The sequence below is a fragment of the Haemorhous mexicanus genome, chromosome 20 (assembly GCF_027477595.1).
Source record: "Haemorhous mexicanus isolate bHaeMex1 chromosome 20, bHaeMex1.pri, whole genome shotgun sequence".
NCBI classification, from domain to species: domain Eukaryota; kingdom Metazoa; phylum Chordata; class Aves; order Passeriformes; family Fringillidae; genus Haemorhous; species Haemorhous mexicanus.
In genome coordinates this window covers 3,039,544-3,063,975 of record NC_082360.1, presented here as the reverse complement: position 1 = coordinate 3,063,975, position 24,432 = coordinate 3,039,544, and the positions used below count along the sequence as shown (strand labels likewise).

Here is a 24,432-nt window from a genome sequence, read left to right as displayed (position 1 = left end):
AACCAAAGCTCTAAACTGTTGCTATATTTTACTGCATCTGCTGTGCATATGAGATTGTGTAAATGGACTGAACCAGTATGGAATTATGTTGTAGCTGCCTATAAGAAGTGCTGATACAATCCTAAGGGTAAAACTAAGGTTTGCCATCACTTTGCAGGCAGCAGGTACTATATTCTGTTCCTAAGCATTCACAAAATAGTTCTACAGTTGAAGATCTGTTGACTCAGATGTGCAAACCCAAAAGTTTCAATTTCAACTTTACTGCTGGATGTTTGTTAGCAGGCTGACTGGTTTTAGGCTGAAATGTAAAAATGTTTAATGTCTTCTGAATTCACAGAATGGTTTGGGTCAGAAGGGACCTAAAGTTCATCCCTCTGCCATAGGCAGGAACACCTTCCACCAGACCAGGCTGCTCCAAACCTCATCCAACCTGCCCTTAAACACATCTGGGGATTGGACAGCCACAGCTTCTCGGGGCAGTTTTTTTATTAATAAATAATTGTGAGCTTCAGCACAGTAAAACCCCCAAACAACACAACCCTTTTCTCAGCAAACCATGGTGAGGTTATGGAGCTGTTACAGTGACATGTTTGCAGTGCATATGTTGGTAAATAAGCATGAATACATTGTAGCACCCTCTTCCCAGTTCATAGGCAAAAGTGTTTAACTGTTTTCTTTTCAGTTTTGACAGTGCCTGGTCCCTGTAACAATGAGTATTTGGATCAGGTATAATATTTTCATTGCAGATGCTCTATTTGTTGAACTGTGTAAAATTAATGCCATCTTTTTTGGTAGCCTGTGCTATTTTCAAGCCAAACCCATGCTGTGGATTCTCACTTGGTGTTTCCATGCTGCTACCTGTACCATTCCCTCCTGCGTGCCATGCCTCGGAGCAGTGACATTCAGCACTCGGTGTCTGGGTGCTGTGTCAGGTCACTCGCTCCCTCCTTGTGCCCTAGTTCCTCTGAGAAAACTGGGGCTGAGCCGAGCTGTGTGCACAGACACAGCCTGCCTTACCTGGAACTTGGACATTTGAAACACTCTACTGGCTTTCCATGGGTGTTACAAAACTCTGACAGTGCTGAGTTACCTTTAGGTTTATCATCACTCTCACAAAGCTGTCAGATCAAACTTTAGTTCTAGTTCTATTTTTATTATTTGTTAATAATACGGTATTTTGAGGCTAAATTTGAGCAGTTACCCAGCACTCTCCTACTGGTTCTTGCTCACCCTCTACCAGTATTCGTCTACTTGTATTTATTCCATTCTCCATTCTTCCCCCTCTCCCCCCGCGCCCGGTGCCGTTCCTGAGGGCGCTGCTTGCGGACGGCAGGTGCGGGGCCCGGATCCCCGCCGGAGGCTGCAGGTGGCCGAGAGGGAGGGGAGGGGGCGCGGGAGCCGACAGGGGCGGCCGTCCCGGAGCCGGCTCCGTCCCTCCCCTCCCGTCCTTCTCCTCCCCTCCCGGCCTGCGGGCGGGAGGTGCCGCCGGGGCAGCTCCGCCCCGCTCCCCGCGCGCGGCTCCGCTCCGCGTTTTCCGGGCCGCGCCCCTGCGCTCGTGCGCCGACACTCGGACGTGCGGGGCCGGCGCCGCTCGCCATTGGCCGCGCCGCCGTAGCCCCATGGGCGTGCGGGCCGCGCATTGGCTCCGCGCGCTGTCAATCAGCGCGTGGCTGCGTCAGGGCCGGGTGCGCGGCCCCGTTCCCTGCTGTGTGCGGGGCCGGCGCGGGGCCGGTGCGGGCGGGGCCGCGCCTCGCTCGTCCCTCGCTAAGATGGCGGCGGCGGCGGCGGCGGCGGCCGTGGCGCGGCTCGAGGGCCGGGAGTTCGAGTACCTCATGAAGAAGCGCTCGGTGACCATCGGCCGCAACTCGTCGCAGGGCTCGGTGGACGTGAGCATGGGCCACTCCAGCTTCATCTCCCGCCGCCACCTCGAGATCTTCACCGCCGCGCCCCCGCCGCCGCCGGCCGGCGCGGACGGGCCGCCGCCCCCGCCGCAGGGGGACCCGGCGGGCGGAGCGGGGGGCGACTTCTACCTGCGCTGCCTCGGCAAGAACGGCGTGTTCGTGGACGGCGTGTTCCAGCGGCGCGGGGCGCCGCCGCTGCAGCTGCCGCGAGTGTGAGTACGCGGGGCCGGCGCTCCGGGGCCCGCCGGAGGCCGCGGGTGCACATGGCGTGTGACAGGCGAGAGCGGCCCCGTCCTGCCCGCGCCTCCGCCGGCACCGCCCGGCACCGCCGCCGTGCCCTCCGCCGTGTCCTTCCCCCGCACGGCCGCCCCGCCGCAGCCCCGCACGGAGCGCCCGGCGCGGGCTGGAGCGGCCCCGGGCTGGCGAACAGAACCGGGCACAGCCCGAGCGCTGCTCGCGGGCGTCAGGGGAGACCGGCCGGGCGGTTCTGCACGGCCCCGGGCTGGCTGGGGGCAGGATCAGCGCTGGGGGAGTCCTGGGGCCCCCTCGGTGCTTTGGCAGAACCGGGGGGTTGTTCTGGTTTTGGTGATAGTTTCTGTTGCTTTGCCTAATTTTAACGTTTATTCTTACGGGTAAACTGAATCATCCACGTGAAATGCTTCTGCTGGCCTTAGCGTTTTAAAATGTTTTCGTTACGTGACAGCAAATGTATTAAGAGGTTTTAAACGGTAATACATTCCTTTGCCATTACCAAACATTAACTGTCTGTGCAAAATGATTTTCTAGGGCAATACGTGAGGCCTGCCCCCGACATTTAAGGCTGTGTTGAACCGTAAATAAGTGATCTGTGCTCTGAGGAGTCACATGTAGGAAAAGTGAAAGTGTTTTGGTTTAGTGTATTTTAGCTTCCTTGACTAAGAAATACCTCAGACGTTACGAGTGCTGTACCTTTATAAAGCACATGCCATCAGTGACACGGCCTTAATGCCCTCTGAGCTTGTAAACGGTGTTTAGGACATTGATGGTGTGTATTTTCTGCTCTGTCGGCCTAATGTTTGCTCTGTCACCTGGTTTCTCTGTGAAAATCAAATTGTCTTACCTCGCTGCTTTCTAGGAAATGCTCATTCTGAAGGGCTTTAACAGTGCCAATGTGTAGTCCTGAATATAGTTGGAGGACTCTTTTGACCTTTAACTGTCAGTTCTGTTTTTGCTTTCTGCTTTTAATATTAATAATTATTTGGCATGTGGTTAATCTGTATTTTAATCTAACACGTTTATGAAATGTAGATCAAATACTTTTTTCTCTGTAAGCACTGCAGTGTAATATACTATTTGTATGCACAATTGTGCATGATCTGTGTTGATTTCAAATAGTCTAGAATTAGTTGGAGTAATTGAGTCAGTAACATTCTTTTAAATGTTACCTGAGGAAACATTTAAAAGAGGAAAAAAGAAGTACTACTTCTTCATGCTGTCCACTGATTTGTAATTTATTCTAGTTCTTTCAGTCAGTGTGGCTTTTCAAGTGGAAAGAAGATTCAGAAGGATTTTTTGTCTCACTTTTTTTTTGAACAATGATGAAAAGTTGTGTGTAGTTAAAATTTCTTCCCCGGTGAACGTGGGTGGTGGTGCAGGAACTGGCATTTGCTGTGTTCAGAGGTGACACCATTCCTTGGGCTGTGCACACACAGCCCTCAGTTCCCAGAGCTGCTGGATGTGGTTATCTCCTGGTTACAAATTGGAGATGTGGGCCTGTAAATAAAAGGTGCCCCTGGCCAGGAGCTGGAGCTGCCATGCAGGGGGGTGAGCATCACCTTGGGGGGCCGGAAGAGTCTGCAGCCCCAGAGCTACACTGGTGATTAAGAGCAAGTGCTACTTTGTTGCTTTATTAAAAATAAACCTGTTTCTAAAACACAAATCTTACTGAGGTAGAATGGGGAAATAGCAGTTTCATTATTTGCAAAGCTTTTTTTTTTTTTTTTTGAACAGCAGTCTTCAGGCAAATTCAAGGTACTGTCTCCTCTTAGGAAGTCCTTGCTGTGGCTGGCTGATGTCTAATATTGTTTGTAGTCCTGTTCCTGAGTTTTGTTGTAGATTTAGCTGGTCACACTGAAGGTGGTCTCCTGGATTTTAAGTCAAACTGACTTACTTCAGTATAATGTAAACATTAATTAATGGTTGAAGTGTGATGGGAAAGAAAGTAGTTTTGGTGTGAGCTCAAGATTGATGATTGCCAGCCTCCAGCTCAAGTAATCACCAGATCTATTTTTGTTGTTCTTTAATCCTCCTCTGCTGCCAGTAATAAATATGCTTTGCCTATGACTACACGATCATCGGAAATTTTAATGGCAGGTGAAGTTTAAAAAATTCAGGGTGGCCTGTTCCTTCTGTTGGTTTTTAGGTGATCCTGGAAACCAAGAATGGGGGCTCCATCTCTGTTTTGTCTGATTAATAGTGACTTAAAAAGGTGCCAAGTACAATACTCTTATAGACTTGAAATGTCTTATTTGCTTGTCACTAATAATTGTATATAGTTCCAGTGTCCTTGGCCTTTTTTTGTTTCAGCACAATGTTTAAATTTGACTGCATTAATAATGTTACTGAACTCCTTGTCTTTAGAAGGCAAAAACAGAAATGCACCTTGGTAGTCTCTTACAAAACACACATTTTAAACATCTGGGGAAATTAAATTATTAATGTTAAAGTGTACACTTACCTGTAATAAAGGCATCTTTTTTCTGCAGATGGAAATGTCATGAAACATGGAATTACTGTGCCTTAAGATAAGTGTTCTGATTGCTATTTTTAATGCCTCCCTGGAAGCCTCACTGGCAATTCAAATGTTGAAGTTATCAAGCAGGAGGTAATAGCAGTGGGAAGTGTGTTTTTGTTTTTGCAGTTCTTGACAGACTCCCATCCCTACTTGTGTATGTACAAACCAGCTGTCGTCTTGTGAGATGAATCAAGTGGGGGTGGGGAGAAAAAAGCCATTTTTGAGTGTGTCCAGCAAGGAGCTCTCCTGTCAATGTCATGGTACACATGGGATGAAAGAGGTTGCAGAGGCTCCTGCTCAAGACACCCAGATCAAAGCAAGAAATTAATATTTCTGCAGCCACCTTTGAGATGCACAGACTGTCCCTCTCCAGTTCCTAAAGTTCATGTTTTTTAATTGCTTTCATTTGCTGCCCGTGGAATTTCCCCTGCCTTCAGTGAAAGCATTGATTGGATATATTGCTAGGTAAATCATAACATCAATATTTGCTTTTGAGGTACTTGGCTGGAAAAATACCTTTTGTGCTGGGCAGAGCAGCAGTTGTTGTCAGAGCTGGTGTGTACAGCTTTTGGAGAGGCAGGATTCCAGACAGATGTAACTGATACAGCTGGAAAAACAGACAGACTTCTGGGTACAGCTTTGCTCTGAAGGAGTGCTTTTGTTTTGGTTTGATTTTTGGATTTCTGGGATGAGCTTTGTGTATTGGCCTTTGAATTCACAGAACTCAGGACATCTTGAACCTCACGGTTCCGAGGCACTCTTACTCATTTTGACAAACCCGTAGATTTTGTCTTTTAGTCATTGCTTTTGGTTTTGCTTTTGTGGAAGTAATTTGTGATTCATAAACAAGATGCCATGAACATAGGAACTGCATTTTTAAGTGAGATCACAGATGCATTTAGTCCATGACCTGCCTTCAGGAGTGGTCTGTAGCAGATGCCCAGGAAGGAGCATTAAAATTGATTAATACAAATGGTTGTGTTTCGCTTGGTTATTCTTTTGGATCCAAAGTCAGAGTTCAGTTCTTCTTGAGTTAAAATAATTTACTGTTTGCATTTTTTCTCTCTCTTTTTTTAGTAGTTGAGTTTGGGTAAACCTCCTCTATCCACAGTGTCTCTGGATAGTGAATTCTGCAAAGTAATTGAAGCCCATGTTGGGAAAAATACCTCTTTTTGCTGAGTTTTTGGAACCTGATGCCTGGTAATTTCATTTGATCCAACTGAAACTCTTTTATAGTAAGAGACAGTAAATAACTCTCCCATTCTGTCATTCATTCTGCAGACTTCTTTACATTGCTAAGTGTGGGTGCTCTTACAGTAAATGACATCAAGTACGTTTTACTTTAGCTTAACATTTACTGACTAATCCTAAATTAAACCTGTGTAGCTGAAAACTAAAATTTAATTTGTTTGTATTCCTCTGATTTTCCTCCTGGCAATACAGAGGGCTGAATCAATAGTTTTAGCTCGGTCTTGTAGTCTGGAGCTACACGCTGGGGTTATTGCTGCCTTTAAGCAGTAGAAGTTCTCCTGCTGATGAAAGCTGGTCGATTCTGAGCAAGGATCAAGAGTATCTATTCCCTGAGTCAATTCTTTGGAAAAGTTTATTATGCTCAGTGTTACCTGCCCAGGAAACAGATTGTAAAGAGCCTCAAATATATCAGTGCACTTTCTTTTGTCATCTAATTGAAGTTACTTAAATTTTGTGCAAAGCTGTGATGTCTGTGTGGTTGGAGCTGTGACTGTACATGTGCTCCATGGAAATTTCTCACTGGAAACATCTGTGGTTTGGCTTAGCAGTGGAGGTGAAAGGATCATGACATTTCCTTGGGTAGAGTTCCATGGTAGCTAAGGAAGAGCATGCATTGCTTGGGTTTGAGTTATGGTTTATGTCCTAAAGGTTTTCTTATGAATAAACAGTTAGATACTTAGGGCAGTCAAACAAAACACATGCTTCAAGGAGTTGGTGTTAATATATCTGCAGTCTGTACTGACAGAGGGCTGTAAGTCCCTCAGGCCATGGGGCACCTGCTTTCTCCCTTCCTTGACACCACTCTTGACAGAGACAGTGGCTCCTCAGGGTGACAGCTGCCTGAAAGCTGGGGAGACCTTGGGATTGATTTGTGTTCAGAGGTGTGTTTGGAGCTCCATACCAGCTGTATTAAAACTATCAATTACAAATTACCTCAGAGCTTAAAAGTAAGGAACATTGGACTTGGCTGTGACTTGACAGACTCAGACTCCAGAAACTTTTATTTACTGGTCCTGTGCCATAGTGACTAATAAGGTCAACGGGGCTGTGTTTATAGGTGGGTTTTTGGCTACTTTAAAGTAGGATTTGCAAATGTCAAGCTCAGTAGAAGCAGTGTTCTCACTTTAGCAGATCTGATTGAAGAGGAGTGTAGGAGGGAGGTAGAGCACATATGATTTGAAATGAAAATAGAGATGAGCGGGAAGTTTCTATAGTAATGATTTGTGTTACAGTTGTTTCTGTCATCTCTTTTTTTTCATATTTGCCTCTCAATTACACACACCTTCTGAGTGATTTTTTTATTAATAAAGCAGTGTTGCAAATTGTCAGACACCAATCAGGTAATTGAGGTAAAGCTTTAACAGTTTATATTTGGATTAATTTGCACTCAATGTGCTTTTTCTGTTGGTATGATTGATACGTATATGAAATGTCCTTACCCAATTCTGCTGATGCTACTAATGTTCTTACATGTGCAGTTAGCTATAGGAGGAAGTAGATCTTTTGTGTAATTCTATGAAATACTACAAACTTTATAGTCTGTAAATTTCCTGTAAATTTCTATGACAGAAGCAAGATTAGTGTCATTTTGGTTTAAAGGTGCAAAGTCATGGTTAAAACTGTCTGTTCCAAGAATCTGCAGTTGAAAGACAGTTTTGATATTGTTACTTCAGTTATAATAATGAGGTAGGAGATAAGCAAATTAAATAATTCTTTGCATTGATTAAATCAAAATACTAAGGTGCCATGTTTGAGTAGGGTGATACACTTAATCAGTAGCAAAAGTAGTAGGTTAAATGAGCTAATAAAGAAAATAAGTTAATCTTTCACCCTGTCTTTTCAAAATAAATGTGTGTTATTAATTTGCTTATAGTTAGGTAAGGGAACTGTCTTACAAATATTCCTTCATGAAGGGAGATGTGTTTTAGAGAATAATTCTGCTGTGGAGGAGTTCTGCTGCTATTGGGTTTTTCTTTTTATTTTTTTCAGCATGTGCAATTGCAATGGACAAAGCAAAAGGTTATTTACAGTCATGCCTGAGCTATTCTAAATAAGATGATGCTTCTCATTTGCTGTATTCTTCAGTAAATGCAGCAACTCTTCAAGACATCTCAAGTCCCATTAATTTATATAAAATTATGTAAAATACAGGGGAAAACATAATTTCAAAGAAAACCTTGTATTTGTCATGTAGTGTGAGGCCATGGCTTTTGCAGTTAGAAGGACTTTTCCCAACAGTTCACTAATAAGCTGCTGTCTGTGCTGAAATCCTGGGAAGGTGGTGGGTTTATCTGCTGCCTTGCTTGTTTTCATGATAAAAAGTTGATGTGTAGTGACATTTGTTTCCTGCGACTTCCTGCCTTTAAGGAGTTTTTGACCTAGATAAAGCAGTCGGAGGGGAGGAACCATATTTATTCTGCAGCTATTCCACTTTGGATGGTACAGGAAATAAATGTTCCATTCTCCAGTTAAGATCCCCTCACTGCTGGTTGATCACTGAAGGGAGCTGAGACTTCAGTGAGTTGCAGAGCTGGTGCAAATTTTTTGACACATCATTTTTTGTAGGGCATGAGAAGGTCTGTGCATGGTTGGAGTCTGTTTTCTCACAGTTGTGGGTGTTTGTGTGATTCTGCTGCAGCCCTGCACGTGCTGCTCTGTCCTCTCAGGTACTGCCAAGCAGAACCTTGGACAAAGCCTGGTCTGTGTGTGCTGGAGTACTGGTGGGAGGAAAATTTTCAGTATTCAGAATTTCAGAGTGTCTTAATAAATATTAATATGAACACACCACCTTTTTGTTTGTCCATGTGCAGCAAATGAAATGAAAACCATGAGGAGGTTGGCAAACAGTTCTGTCCATGCTGATCCAAACATTCCTGTTGACCTCAGCAAGGAAGCTCCTGTGGACAAGGATGTGCATGGAATTGAGAGTTAGGAGAGCCAGAGCAGTGAAGTAAAAATGCCAGAGTCCTGTCATTATCAGAGTGTTATGAAGTGGAACAAAATTAGTATAAAGTTGACTGGAATTAGTTTTAATTCAGTGCTGGTTTAAGGCTTAACTTTAGGAATTACAGCAGGAAGCTCCAGCCAAAGCCTGGCTGAAAGCAGAAGTGACCTCAGTGTTGGATCAGACTGCTCAGCACCTTGTCCATGTGGATTCTCTGGGGATGGGGATGTTGTAACTATATAAAGTGCTTCAGGTAACTACAATCCCATATTGAAAAAAATGTCTGTATTCCCAACAGCAGAACTCATGGAATGCACAGGCTGGTTAGAATACTGTGCAGCTTAGTGCTAAATCATGAGTAGAAATACCTGCTCACTACTGGATTTTTTGTGGTGATCTGGAGTGAATGCAATTACTGATAAATATTTACAGTGTTGTAAACATTGTCCTCACAAATAATGAGGACAAAAAAATAGAATTAATCAATTTTAAAAACCCCAAAACAATGTCATCTGGAAAAGTAGACAGGGCAGAACTATAGGGTGGAAAACTGTTCTGAAAAGTAGCAGTAGAGTGAAAGCTATGACTGCAGAGGGATCATGAGATGCCTGTTCTGAGATGATATGTCAAGGCACTGATGTGATGACTCTGTGGAAATTGGGGAGTGGCAGCTGCTGCTGGAGCTTCACATCGTTCTGGAATCAAATCTGTGTTTATGGATCTTGCAAAACTGCAAGGATTTAAGGGGAGGGTTGCTAAGAGGAATTGAAGGCTGGAAGAAGTCCTAAAGAGTGAGGGACAAAAAGGGTCCAGTATATTTGTTTTATTCAAAAGGAGTGTGGGGTGCCTGGGCTGGTGTAGGTCGGTTTTTATGGGGCTGAATGAGGGTACTAAAGGCTCTCTAATGGATCACACACAGGTGTGAAAGCAGAGGCTGTAAACTGAATTGTCGAGGTTTGAATGAAGCTGTGTTGCTTTCAAGAGTGCTGGGGTGTCTATCTCACCATCTTCCTCTGATAAATATGTAAAAAATAACCCTTGCAGTAGTCAGCCCCAGTGCAGAGGTGCAGAGCAGGTATGGCTGGGTGACATGTCATGGCTTAGGGTTACAGGAGCTAAAGCTGGAGCTTCTTTGCTTCCTCTGCAAGTCTTTATTAATAAACTGTCATAGGGTTATAGCAAGAGACCATTTGATTGTGTATTTTAACAAAGAGTCATGATTTGTCTTGGTTTGAAATTAAAATTACTTCTAAAGCATCAAGCATCCAGTTGGATATTTGTTTATTTCCACTTGCCTGTAGTGTTCTCCCACTGATGTTGATGCTTTTGTTCACTATGTCATACTCTTCATATTGGAGGACACTGTACAGTTTCAGAGATAATTTTTGTGTAATATCAAGTGATTCTGTGGAAACTTTTGTTCTTTTAGTAAGTCTTAGATACAACTCATGGGCTATAAACCACTTAATTCTTGTCTTGATAAGAAATCAGGCTAGTGCATAATGGAAAAGGTCTTTACATCTTGCAGTGAACTTGAATTCAAGTTTTTTGATTACTTAAATGAAGATTAAATGCATGTTTCTGCTTCAGAAAGTGTGGATGATATAATTTATTGATAGAAGTTCTTTTTAAATTCCGATTTTCACTGATGTGTTCCAGTATGGGAGCAGGTATTTTGCCTGCCCTTTTCCTTCTTGGCTTCCTTTTTTCCCTGTCACAGCTGGGAAAAAGTAGTTTAACTTCCTTTGAAGGATCAGTTTCCTCAAAGAGCTGTAGCTGAAATGTTGGTGCTTAGCACAGTGTAGAATACATGTTTTACTACTGTAAGGTAAAAGTCTGATTGTGTATGAGATATAAACACAGTTAGCTAGCTTTTGTTTGTTTGTTTTGAAGTTCTCTTTGTTGTTTTTTAGAACTGAGAATACAGGAAAACATTCATTTATCACTTTGTATTGTCCTCTGGACATATTTGGGTGTTCTAGGTAGAATATAACTTGAGCAGACAAGGCCTAGACATGTAGTTTATACACTTCTGTAGTAATATACAGATCAATATTATATATATAATATATACATACAATGCCATTATATATTTATACAATACAATTAAATAGAATTTTATATTACACAATCTTTATATATATGATTGTATATATTTACCATCAGTGCAGTAAACACACAAGGGAGCTAGTTAGGAAGGATAAATGATGGAAGCTGGCTCTGACAGAAAAGAATTTCCTTCCTTGGGTGATTCTGCAATCTTCTGACCTTTCTGGGCAGGTGAAGGCCTGCAGAGCAAGGAAGGGGACAGAGAAATAAGATTTTAAAATGAGTAAGGCTTAGAGAAGAGAAGGGTGAGTTTATTCACATGAAGTTCTCTGTGGGGCTAAATTTAAATTTGAATCAGAGCAAACTGGTTATTTAAGTAAGGAAAAATCATGGTAAAGAGGATAAATGCTCTCAGGTACACAGTGGGATTGTTGGGGTTGCCACAGCAGGGCCAGGAGCTGGACTCTGATCTGTGTGGTCCCTTCCAACTCGGGATATTCTGTCATTGATTTTAGCTTCACACCCCACAGAGATGAGGAAAATGGGAGAGGGGAGTTCAGTTGGTACATGGGAGGGGTGAGGACCCAGGCCCAAGGTGTTTTGCTCTAGAACATGGGCAGGATATTCTGGGTTGGTCGTTGTGTGAAGTGAAGTGAAAGGGTGAGCTGGGAGGCTTAAGGGAAGATGGAAGATGAAGATCATCTCAAGTTTAAGGGCTGAGCCTGAGAAGCAATACAATTGTTATTAGAAATATAATCATTAACCTAATGTAGTGTAAGGAGTCTCAGACTTGGGTGTTTAACTGGGAAGATGTCACACAGAAGGATTTGGGGTCTCACATTTTGGGAACATGGGCTGTGCTTTGAGCATCTGAGCTAATCCAAGGTTTGACTGCTGCTGCAGTGGAGCACAGGAGGGAAGGTCCTGTTTTCTGCAGTGCTCCTGATGCAGCTTGGGCTGGCCTTGGAGCTCATCAGATGTTCAGATGCTGCTGCTCTCTGCTTTTTTTGCTATTTTTGGGTGCTTTGCTGTTGCACTGAAGTGGCTCACAGAGGTCTGGCAGGCAGTGGAGTACATGGTGGGCCTGCACAGACTTTGGGCAGCAGTCAGCTGGCTGGGACTTGTGGAATTGTACAGTAAGGAGTTGCAGTTCTAGGAGCTGTTTGTGCTATATGGAATAAAAATGGAAAGGAAAAGAAAGATTTGAAACAGTGAAAGACCAAAACTAATTTTGGTGTACTAAAAAAGCACTTGCAATGTAATGTAAAAATCTTTAAATCCTAGAAGTTCTTGTGACAGCATGCTTTTTGGTAAAGGGGGATGCTAAATTAAAAAAAAAAAAGGTAGATTTAAGTAGATGGGATGCTGACATAATTGATGATATCATACCTTTGGTTAATCTGTGCTTTCTGGCTCTCTGTGTTTCTCTCTCTCAAAATGTGAATACACAGAGAAAACATGAGAGAAAAAGGGAGTGTGGGTTCCTTGGCTGTGGATCATCTCATAGCAGAGGACACAGTTAATGTATGGTCTGGATTCCATGTATGAAATCAGCCTGGCTCCTGCCTAAATCCAGGCTTTGCTCCACAGGTCACTAGTGCAGTTGCTGGTATATTTGCAGTAGTGGAGTTACAAGCTCTAGGGAAAATTGAACATTAAGCATATAGTGCAGGTAAATGGTATTTTAAAAAATTTTATACATACTTTTTGTTTGTAGTGTGTGTGGGTCCCAAAAAAACCCTTTTATCTCAGAAATACTTCTCTATCTGTAAGGCAGGCAGGTGAGTGATTGGAGGTTGTGCAGCATTCTATATGGACTGCCTGAAAGGAAAGAATTACTTTGAAGATAATTGTAAAAACTTCTCTGACTTTTACATGTCTTCATTGCAGGGGCTGCATGTATGGGATGGTGCTTTTTCAGGAAATACATAAATGTGCTGAAGTTGACAATTCAGGTAGCTCACATGGGATTTGGTTTTCCTGTGGTGTCTTTTGAGGGCCTCAACTTGATAGGTTGTAGAAACATCTCAAACAAAGGTGTGATTTGCAGAGAGCTTTTGCTTCTTTATGCAGGACAGCAAATCCAGAATGCCATCAAAGGGAAAATCATAATAATTCAGTGGAGCTGATCCAGCCTTCCAAAACTGCTTGGGAGTAGCTGTGCATGGGCTTCCTGCTCTGATGGAACTGGCTGCTCACCTTCACTCTGAGCCTTCTCCCAGGGCTGATGAGGTGCAGCATTTCAGGAAAACCATCTCTTGCAGGAGGAGCAGGTGATAACAAATACCAGCCTTCATTTCTGTGCAGTGTTCGGTGGGCTTGGATGCTGACAGAGGTTGGTAGGAGTGAGTTACTGAAATGATCATCAGTCAAAACCCTGCTTATCACTTCCACAGATGAAAGCAGTAAATAATGCATTAAGCAAAGAGGTGTTCAAGGAAGTGAGTTGTTTTCTTTCCTTAGGTGTGTGGATGTCCTGGGTGTGGCTGGGTTAGGCTCAGATAAGGCTCTAGAGGGGTTTCTGTCTGATCTGCCTGACATGGTCATCACTCAATACACTTATTTTGAAGAAACCAGCCAAAGCACTTGTGTGGTCTGACCCAGGAGGTTTTTTTATCAGGTAGAGGGGGTTGGTGGTTTGGTCCTCTCTGCCCTTTCATATTACTGAATGTTTGTGCCTTTAGTAGCATTAAGGGCAGCAAGGCTAACACTGACTTTGTGTTCAAATGCTGTGAAAATCCTGCTTTGAAGAGGGTGCAATTATTCTGAACTTTATTAAAATTACTGGATTGGGTGGTAAGATTGTCATAGAATGATGAAATGCATCCTCATGCAGCCCTACTCTCAATTTTACCATCAAGATCCTGGCACCACTTTTGCAGCTGCATCAGGGTGGAGAGCAAATGCAGCAGTTTGAGGTGGTTCCCCTCTGCTGGGAATGCAGGGCTGAAGTCTCAGTGTAGGGTGGGCTCTACAGTTTGTGGTTGGGTACAATATTATTCAGCTTTCTAGATATTGATAATTGGCAGAGACATGTAGGACCTGGAAACCACAGTGTTTCAGTTAAAATGTCCACGTGACAGGCGCGTGTGGCAGCACCGGAAAGAGATGCAATAGGTAAAAACCACAGGAGAACTTCAGTTGTTTGTTTATCCTCTTAAATTGAAATTCAGGCCTTTGTTTTTAAAACCTTTTCCTGGTATTGGTCTGCCCATAAAGCTGAGAAATGCAACTAGTCTATGAGTATTCACCCTTTCTGTAACAAAACATCATTAGAACTGAGATTCTGGAGGATTCTGTTATAACTTTTAAAAAACACAGTTTTCTTTATTTCTTCCTTTCTTTCTTTTTTTTTTTTTTTTGAGATTTTTTGATGGCCCAAGATGCTGTTTTCTCATATAGTAATTTTCCCTTAACTGCATCACAGTATGTAGGGAATATTACCTCAGATAGAAAAAACTGGCACTAATTGTTAAACATTCACAAGATAAAATTAAAAACCTCATTCACAGCTGGGAGGAGAGCTCAGATCCTTCCACCTTTCTCTGTTTAAACATACAAGGTCAATTCAAAGCAACTCATGATGAAGATTTTAAATTTCCTACATGAATTTTGACCTGTTATGAATGGCTTTTGGTGTCTCCTGCAGTGCAGGCAGCCAGAGCACTCATCTGCCAGCACACCCTTGCACACAGATGTTGACTTTCCTGTCAGTAGTGAAATAGCCCTGCTTGTTTTATGGGGTGGTTATTCTGAGGTTGGAAGATTGTTGAGCCTGGAAGAGATCACTAACCTCAGCTTGCTACTTAGCTATAAATAAGTTTGGTCTGCTGTGGACTAGTAAGTACCCAAGATTCTTACGTGAGGTTATTCACTCTTATCTAGGGCTATCAGCAAACTGGGTGGTTTGAAGCCTTTAAAGAAAAGAAGCATGCAAGCCTTGCAAAAGAGTCAAAGAAGCATCTGAATATAAATAATTCAACCCTCAGCCAGAAGGATAAAATAAAAATCTGTAGAAGTTTTAAGTTTGGGGGTAGTGTTTTAAAGTTATTTTGGTTTAATAGTAGCTGAAGGAAATATTATTTGTATTTGTCTGTGTGCATTCGTTGAGTTAGCTGCAGTGTTGCTGAAAAGTGTGCCATAAAATAATTGAGCTTCATCTGAAAAGCTGGAAAGCATGGTCACATGGAATACAAAATAACCATAGTGTGGGAGAGTGTGACTTTGACTACAGGGAGAAGAAAACTGACTAAGGTGGTTTAATCAAAAATGTTGGTTGTAAAAATCAGGCTTTTCCACGGCTTTTGAAATGAAAAAAGAAAAATCCTCATGTTGTGGAAATGAACCTGGGATTTAGCAGTGTAGGAATGTGTGATCTGGGTCTCTTGGTTAGGGAGGCTCAAGGAGGCAGGATGTGTTTTTTGGTAATTCTCATCATACTCAGACTCTGATTCCATTCTTTTACTGAAGGTGTTGGTGTGCCTCATCCCCAAGGAAACTCTTGTTTCTGCAACTTGTTCTTTTTGCAACAACATTTGATATTACAGGGTTTGGTGGTTTTCTTGTTCTTCCAGTAAAATTCTTTATCTGGAAGGTCTAAGTAGTTTGGGGTTAATTACTCTCAGATGAACGTAGGTAAGGCCCAGGGGGTTTGGGAGCCTGTTGCAGTGACATTACTTCAGCTGGGACATCCCTGGGCTCTGGTTAGGGACACACTGGTTACTGGGTGTGTTTCACCAGCACAGTTTTGTCCTTCTTGTGAGTGTTTTGTTTTTATGGGAGCTGCTTGTTCCTGCTTTCCCCAGCAGATGTAAAGAAGGGAATATGTACAAACTGCCCTGTGTTTTCCTAGGGATGTTTTGTGGCAAATAAATTGCTGACTGAGAATATACTGACAGTGTCTGACACAGAGCAATGAGCTGGACTTAGCAAGTTCTTCCCTCAATGAGGGAGACTTTTATTTTTAAATCCGAAAGGTCCTTAGATACTTGTGATGGTTCACACCATCTTTAAGTCATTAGAATAACCCTCTTAAAGGTGTTCTAAATGGAGACAGGATTTGACTTGTGCAGGTAATGATTTAATACAAAAATACAAAGGAAAGAGCAATCCCTCGGGGTATTTAAAAGGAAAATACTGCATGATAGGTATTAAAGAGGAAGTGAATGGATTTAATATTGGGTGCAGAAGGGGCTGATTTGGGGTGATCCTTTCCCAAAAGATCCCTGTGGCAGCAGCAGAAGCAGCATTCTTGTACAGCTGTGACTGGAGTGGGGAGGCAGAGCTGGCTGCTGCAGCCAGCAGGTATTTGAAGTCACAGAGTTGAACTCCATCTGAATCAGGTTTTTTCCCCTCCATGTTTTGGAGTCTTAAAACATCCCCATTGCATTTCACTGTCACCTGGGCCATGGTGGCATCGTTGTGTGTTGCTGTGTTTGAGGTGCTGAGTGCACAGAGGAGCTGTGCACAGCTTCAGAGGTGTTGAGCAGTTTAAATGTGTGCCTGCATCCAGCACAGAGTGTCCTCCAGGAGCCACAGACACTACAGAAGTCATTTTATGTAATCTTAGACAAACTGAGCCTGCTGCTTCTAAAGGTTGCTTCACACTACCACTGATTATATTTAATATAAGCCTTGAAGTGAGTTAGTGCCAAGCAAAGCATTGTTTGGAGTATGGAGAAATAACCTGGGAGCCAGAATTAGCCTGTGTTCGTGTGGAGTGGTGTGTGTTTCGTCAGGGCTGCCCAGATCATGTCGTCCCTGAAGGCAGCACATTTCAGCTGGGAATGTTTCAGCCATTCCAACATGGAACATGCTGGGGAGTGGTGCCAGTGACATACGCTGAACATATGACCAGCACATGCCCCACTCCGGCCTGGGCCGTGAATTATTTACTTTTTGTTACAAGCTGTTTAGTTTTGAGAGGTTCTCTCCCCTCTGTCAGTATCAAGCACTGAGCCTTTTGTTTCCTTTTTAGTTTGGTAGTTGGTTTGTTTGGTTTTTTTAAATCTTCTTTTCTACTCTTGCTGTTGATTCGGTATTTCTAAAATTCTCTCCACCACCCCCACCCCTGTTTTGTTTGTGCTCGTTCTCTTAGGATGCCATCCCAGGTAACTCCTGTGGTAAGGCCATTGAAGCTGTGGAGGCCAGTCTGATTATTTTCAACTTGTAATTGAGAGATAAAATGACCTTACACTGAATCTTTTGGGACTTGGTCTATATTCATTAGTTAGCTGTGGTAGCTCTTCTCTGTGTCAATTTTTCACTGTTATGTTTCACGTCTGTGAAATGGCAGAGTTTTGCCCTCATCCCTTGTCATCTCTGGTTAGATAAATGATGTGAAGCAGACACTCCATAGGCCTTTTCTGATTTTAAACTGATTTTTGATGACAGCTCAAGTTCCCAGACTGCTTGTGACTCTTCATTTGTAGCAGCTCTGTGCTGTGGATTCTGGTACAAAATGAGTGAGCACCAACCCAGACTGATGGGCTGGGAGCTCTGGAGAGCAACAGTAGATAAAACTTTCATGTACATACAAATATACTGCATCTTTGCTGTGTGTTTCATAACATTTTAGGGAGTGTTACCTCTTGGATGGGATCAGGCTTGACACAAAATTAATTGGACTTGGTGAGCTTTTCAGAATGAATCATCTCGTAGTTATTTGTGTGCACTGTAGGTAACAGGCTTAGCATTGCATACTTCTTTATATAGATTATTCTTTTAAATTCAGTTTTCTCCTGGAAGTGCATTGAGTTAAAGAATACACTGTTACACAAGACTTTGCTTCTCATTTTAATATGCTGGTAAAGTTGATTTTTCAGGCATTTGCAGTAATTAAAAGTATTCTCATGGTTCCTGTTTTTAGAAGCCCTTTTTTAAATATTCACATTAGATCTCTACAGTAGCACAGGTTCATTAAAATTGTACTTTCTCCTTGTTTTAACCATAATTTTCAATAAAATTCAGGCCCTGCAGATAGACTGTAACTAACCCTTGGGTTTCTAGGTTAGTTAAAACAAACTCCTTGGGAGTCAGAGCTGAGAGAACCATCCTGTCCTGCCCTGTCCTCTCCTGTGTGAGAGCTCTGGTGTTCATGCTGTGCTCAAGCCAGATTAGTTTACTGGTGGGCCTGAAAAACAATCCCTGGGAAGGGAAGGGGAGAGGCTTGGGATTAGTTTTCTGTCAAGTCAGGAGTGCAACTTTTTCCATTACCAGATGGAAGATACTAATATAAGGTTGATAATATGGTTTTAATAGCATTTCATGGAATCATAGAATTTTTTAGTTGGAAATGATCTTCAAGGTCATTGAGTCCAGCCACTGATCCAGCACTGCCAAGGTCACCACTGACCCATGTCCCCAAGTGCCACAACCACATGTCATTTAAATCCCTCCAGGGATGGTGACTCCACCACAGCCCTCAGCAGCCTGTGCTGGGGACTGACCACCCTTTCTGTGAAGAAATTTTTCCTCATATCCAACTTAAACCTCCCATGGCACAGCTTGAGGCCATTTCTTCTTATCCTGTCCCTCCTTCCCTGGGGGCAAAGCCTGATCCTCACCTGGCTGCAGGTCCCCCCTGAGCCTCCTTTCCTCCAGGGTGAGCCCCCTCAGCTGCTCTTGGTGCTCCAGCCCCTTCCACAGCTCCATTCCCTGTCCTGGACATGTGGCAGCCCCACAATGGCTTTCTTGTTGTGAGGGGTCCAAAACTGGTCACAAGATTTGAGGTGTGCCCAGCCCAGGGGACAGGCACTGCCCTGGTCCTGTGGCCACCATGGCTGGTGCAGGCCATGTGCCATTGGCCTTCTTGGCTACTTGGGCTGATGTTCAGCTCTTGTTGGCCAGTACCCCCAGGCCCTTTCCAGCCACTCTGCCCCAGGGGCTGTTGTGACCCAAGTGTAGGACCTTGCACTTGGCCTGGTTAAACCTCACAACCTCACAGCCCATGGGTCCAGCCTGTGCAGATCCCTCTGCAGAGCCTTCCTCCCCTCCAGCAGAGCAGCATTTCCACCCAGCTTGGCATCATCTGCAAAATGCCTCAGGGTGCCCTCAGTCCCCAGACCACGTCATGGCTAAAGATGGCAAACATGGACCAGTGTGAAAGTTGTCTCCTCTTGGAAGGTCTTCCTCTGATCCTGTCTGCAGGGTCTGCCACTGCCCTGGGCAGCCTGTGCCAGCCACTGACCTCCCTTCCTGAGAAGATATTTTTCCTCATATCCAACCTAAACCTCCCTGACACAGCTTGAGGCCATTTCCTCTTGTCCTGTCCCTCCTTCCCTGGGAGCAGAGCCTGACCCCACCTGGCTGCAGGTCCCCCCCGAGCCTCCTTTTCCCCAGGTGAGCCTGGAGCACTCCTCATGTGGCTCTGGCACCCCTAGATCCCTTGTGGGCAGGTTCTCACACTAACCCAAAGGATATTTTCCTGTCAAACCTTGTTTTGCTGGGTCCCTTGGTGCTGGTTTGGTTGGTATCACTGAGGGCTTTAGCAGCAGAGGTGCTGCTGGCCACCTCCTCCCCAGGCAGGAGAGATCCTTACTGCTTCTGCTCCTGGGTTCACAGTGACAGATGTGAGCCACAAACCCTGGAGGAGGAAAAACAAAGGAGACCACTGTGGACAGTGAAGTTGGACTGGAAAAACAGCAAAGCTGTGCTGGTGCTATTTTGAGTAGGTCCAAACTATTTGTGTGGTTGATGGTTCTCGTTTTGCTCTTCACCACAGATGTATCTTCAAACACAGATATTTGATAAGCAGTTTCTGTTCAGCTTTGTGTTTTGTTTTCTAAGGGTGATGAAGAATTCAAGGTTTCTTCTTGTGTTTTAAGCTCTCTGTGTGAGGTGAAGGTGTCAAGTCTTGTCACCTTTGCAGTTCTTGGGGGAAAGCCACTGATTCTCCTGGCACTGCCATATAAACTGACTGGTGTTTTCTCAGGAGAGTGAGCAAAACTGAGTGAAAGATATCATTTATAAATGAACTAATTAGTGCTCATAAGGTCTTCCTGATGTGATTCCTGGTGATGATTAAAGGAGTGGTAATTTAAAAATAGCTAATGCATCTTTTTGACTCTCAAAAACATAACAAACAAACTTGTGCATTAAAGTTAACATTTAATGAGCAACTTGTAAAAAAAAAATCCTGATGATTTCTTATTTTGAGAAAGGATGTTGAAAAATTGGAGGTTTATACAGACTGGTTTTAATCATCTAAGGTGTTTGTTATCTTAGTTTTTAGCTTTTCTGACTTAGAGCCTGCATGTTGTTGTATACTGGGGAGGTGTGCATATCATTAAAATGCTGGGTAAGGCCATGGTCATGCCCTCCAGAGTTGTTAAAATGTCTTTTGGATTCATATTTTAATTATCACCTCCATTTTTGCTCTGCTTTTCCTTAATAGGATTTAGAATATTAGTCTTCCACTTTTCCAGATGGATATTTCTAAGTTTCTTGGTCACCCAAGGACACTAAGATTGTAAAATAATTAGCTGTATGAGTTAAAAACAAGGGAAATTTACTCCACATCTGTGGTACTGTTTGCTGCTATTTACTTCAGAATTTGTGGTAAGTTTAATTTTGGAGTCACCTTGGTTATTATGGGAAATGCCAATTTTTTGTGGTGCTTCCTATACTGACATAGGGATTAAAAAATATATATATTCTCAGGATCACAGTTTTTTGTCATTATTGACAGAACTGTAATATAATGCTGTACACACAGAAAAATAGGAAACACTTTCTCTAACTAGGGATTAGCATTTCATTTCACCACAGCACATCTTTCTGAAAATCAAACTCTTTCAAATATCAGTTGGTCCTTAAGTGTAAATGGAAACATGTTAATTTAAGTGCTGTGAAAATTGGTGTTTGCAGTTCTCTTTGTGCAGCAGCATATGCATTGAACTCATTTGCATCTCTTCAGCTTTGCCAGACAAGGAGATTGTGCAGGGGAATTTTGGAGTAATCCTATGACTGCTGAAATTGTTAAATATGCAATCCTGGGTTGGGATTTCACTACAAAAAATTATGAATTTGTAGCAATCAATGTTTGTACATGACAAAAATGTCATTTTAACAGCCAGTGGTGTTCTGCTAGAGGGAAGATCCAGCTTACAGGTGTGTGAGGAGTTGGTGATTGATAATTTGGAGGATTTTTTGTTATGTGACTGTTTTGTCAGTTCCATAGAGGGAAGATGCTCAGTTGATAAACTGGGGAAGCCTGACTTGGACAAATGTCACTTGGTTTTCCAGGGAGGGTGAAAGTAAGATCCCTTGTTTTATCTCTGTCTCAATTCAGCTTTGCTCATCCAGCAAAGCTGAATTGTTTGAGCAGTTTGGCAGGATCTTCCTCTGCCCAAGAACCTTCCTGGAGCTGATTACAGCTCAATTTTTTCAGCATTTCAATCATTTTATAAACTTAACTACATCAATTTGTGTGTTGCAAGGAAGAGTCAGCTCAATATTCATTTTTATTCTGGAAGTCTTTAACTGATACTGTGTCAATTATTGCCTACAAAATTACTTTGGCTCTGGCAGAATCACCAGAGCTTAAAGCAGAGTGAAACAATGTATTTATGTACCAGGACCATTTTTTATTTTAGATATTCTGTTTTTAGAAAATTCAATGGTCAGGAAGAGCTAAATCACAAACAAATAACAATAAAAAAAGGTTGGAATTTGAAGCTAAACTAAAAGAAGCTTCTCTCAAGACATGGTTGGTTTATTGTCAGAAAAGTCACATTGGGTTTGGTTCACACAACCTAAGGAGATGCTTTTGTCATCACCTTCCATCCACATTCTTTGTTTGTGGGATTGATCTGGTCATTGTGGATTCCCACCCTGACTGCAGGAGTGCAACCCAGGCTGAAGAGTGTACAGCAGTGTCCTTCATTTACACAGGAAAAGAAATAAAAAGTGAAAATAGTGCTTTTATCACTAAAACAGTTTGGTATTGCAAAAAAATAAAAAAACCAAAAAAACAAACAAAAAATTTAGAGGGGCTGTTTCTGGCCAGAGAAAGATTTTTCAATTTCATTTTGTTGGTAAAAGGCAGGGTAGGAGTGTGGTTAATTAAAACCAGTAGATAAAACACAAATAAACAAAGTGAAAGTGTCCTTCAGTGTCGGGGGGGCAGGATGTGCCCTCGCTGTTGAGCACCTCCAGGTGTGCACTGTGGGGATGGTTTTGGGTGGTTCTGCACAGGACAAGGTACAGGAGTGAGGAGCCCTTGGAGTAACCTGGCAGCTGTTTGGCACCTGGAATGAGGAATTCCTTGGTACTAAAGGAAAATAATTGAAGAATCCTTTTCCTCCACATACTTTTCAGTATTGAGATAGAAATTTCAGCTTTTTCTTCTTTATTTTTTTTTAATTAGTTGAAATATTGCTTTCATTTTCTTCTGTTCAGTAAGGGGGAAGAAACTCTAGCTTCTCACAGACACTTAGGAAATGAGGTTTGTGTTGTTTATCATCCTCAAACCCTTCAGTGTGTAACTGTATGGATTTTAATTAGAATGTATGCATTTAATAAGCAGTTTTCCTGGTGTAATAGTAAAGTACTGATGAAATGAAAGGTCCTTTAGCTGTGTTTGGGAGAATGTGATATATGGCTTAAGATATTTGTGTGTGTGTGTGTTACTTTTTGCCATGTAGGCTTCACAGCCACCACTTCTGTGCTCCTTAAACAGCTCCTCTGTGCACCAAACTCTGATTGAGGCACTTCAGTCTCATTTAATGAACTAATCTCCCTGTCCCTCAAGACATGTCTCTCACCTGATGCTTTGCCTCTTAAAGTGGTTGTAGAAAAAGGAAGAATTGGGGGATGATCCAATGGTTTAAACAAAGATTGGGTGTTGGGAAAAATATGTTCTGTTCCTAACTCTGTTGCACACTTGCCAAAACAGCTTGGCCAAGTCACAAATCCATTTAATCTGTTTTTGGAAATGGGGATAATGCTTCATGGGCAGGCAGATGATGGAATTTCAGTGCTCTTTTCCAGCAGTTTTTATCAGGGAAGAGCTTTGCCTTGTCTTTTAAAACCAATCCCTTGGGTTTGAAGAAGATTACTTGGTGTGCAGGGTGAACTCTCTGACTCCCTCCCTGCTCCCTGTTTTTGAGGACTGTTGGTGCTGTTTTTCCTTGTCCCTCAGACTTTCTTACGTACACTGTTCTCATGTGAATGCTGCTGTCCCTAAACTTTGGTGTGCCTCAGAGTTCAAAACCCCCTGGATCTACTGACCTGACCTGTGTGCAGTATGGCAGTGTTTCCTAAAGAAAGGGACAGCAGTGGCTTAGTTATAGTTAAGACCTTGAAAGTAGCACAGAAATTAGTTTTGGAAACTTATTTTTCTACATTAGTTCAAATCTCAAGCTTTCAAAGAGAAGGGTTAGAGGAGTTGCATATTGGGGGTGTTGTCTTGTGTAATATAATACAGCACAGCTTTTAAATTCAGGGCTCATGGTGTCTTTTTGAGTCAGGATTAGACTATGAGATGGCTTAAACTTACTGAAGATCAGCAGACTTCTACATTTCAACTCGAGTAGTTTTCTGCTGAATCAGTGGATGTCACTGGAGGTACCAGTGGCTCCTGGAAGCAGGGAACTGGAATTATGGAGTTACAGCTGGGACCAGAGCTGGTGCAGGAGGCCAGGAAGAGCCTGCCCTGTTGGGAGCACAGAGCTGTCACATTCCTGTATCCCATGGAACATCCCCCAGGTCAGGCTTTTATTGCAGAGAGCCTGGTAGGAACCTGGGCTTCAGCAATCTTGGTTTGTGTTGTTCATTACTTCAGTAGGTGTTGCTTGGAATGGTTTCATTTTGCCTAATGTTGAAGAGGTGTGAGCAGGAGGGTATGTGTGTGCACCTAAACTCCCTTTAAACCAGGGCAGCACAGCCAGCCCTAGCCCTGACTCAAACCACTTGAGGCTTTTCCTTGCTCTCTCAAAGGCATCATGAAGTGTCTGCCCATTTTCACTCACTCTAGAGACAGGTGACAAACTTGGGCCCAAGTTCAGCTCATGTGGCCATGCTGCACCCTCTCCTCTCTGCTGCTGCTCCTTCAGTACATGACAATCATTGGCCTGTGTTCTCATAAAACTTTTATTGAGTCTATTTTTTTTTTTAATTCCTGGACAGATTTCTACTTGCGTGACTCTGACTGGTTAAATCATGTCTGTTGTTTTTATTTGCTTTTATCCTTCTGTGCTTTTCCTGCTGCCCCTTGCACAGGCCACAATTTGAGAACTTGGCATGGTCTCAGAACAACTCAGGAGGAGGAGGAAGAGTGCTTATTGAAGGATATTTTCCAATAACAACGTGCTTGTTATAGATTAGTTTCTTTACTTTGTGGCTTTTCAGACTTTTTGGCATCTTGATTGGTTCTTGAGTGTACACACAAGTGACAAAGGAACCTAAATTTATGTCACACTGTGCAGCAGTCAATGCATAGAACATTTCTAGAAGGTCTGCACATTCAGGAGAAAAGTTTTAGGAATTTGCAAATAGAAGGAAAATGGGAAAGT

At 42.9% G+C, this 24,432-nt stretch overlaps 1 protein-coding gene across 2 annotated transcripts in view; it reads left to right on the top strand.

Annotated features, from left to right (window-relative positions):
• The first annotated feature begins 1,604 nt into the window (after window positions 1-1,604).
• FOXK2 (forkhead box K2) overlaps window positions 1,605-24,432 on the top strand; it is a 44,492-nt gene continuing 21,664 nt past the window's right edge. The window contains exon 1 of one of the 2 annotated variants that reach the window (XM_059864447.1): window positions 1,605-2,113. In XM_059864447.1, the coding sequence (XP_059720430.1) occupies window positions 1,620-2,113 (494 nt within the window). In that variant the 5' untranslated portion in view covers window positions 1,605-1,619. Of the gene's footprint in view, window positions 2,114-4,648; window positions 4,765-24,432 lie in introns of those variants that run through there. The other variant, XM_059864448.1, reaches the window with a different exon arrangement.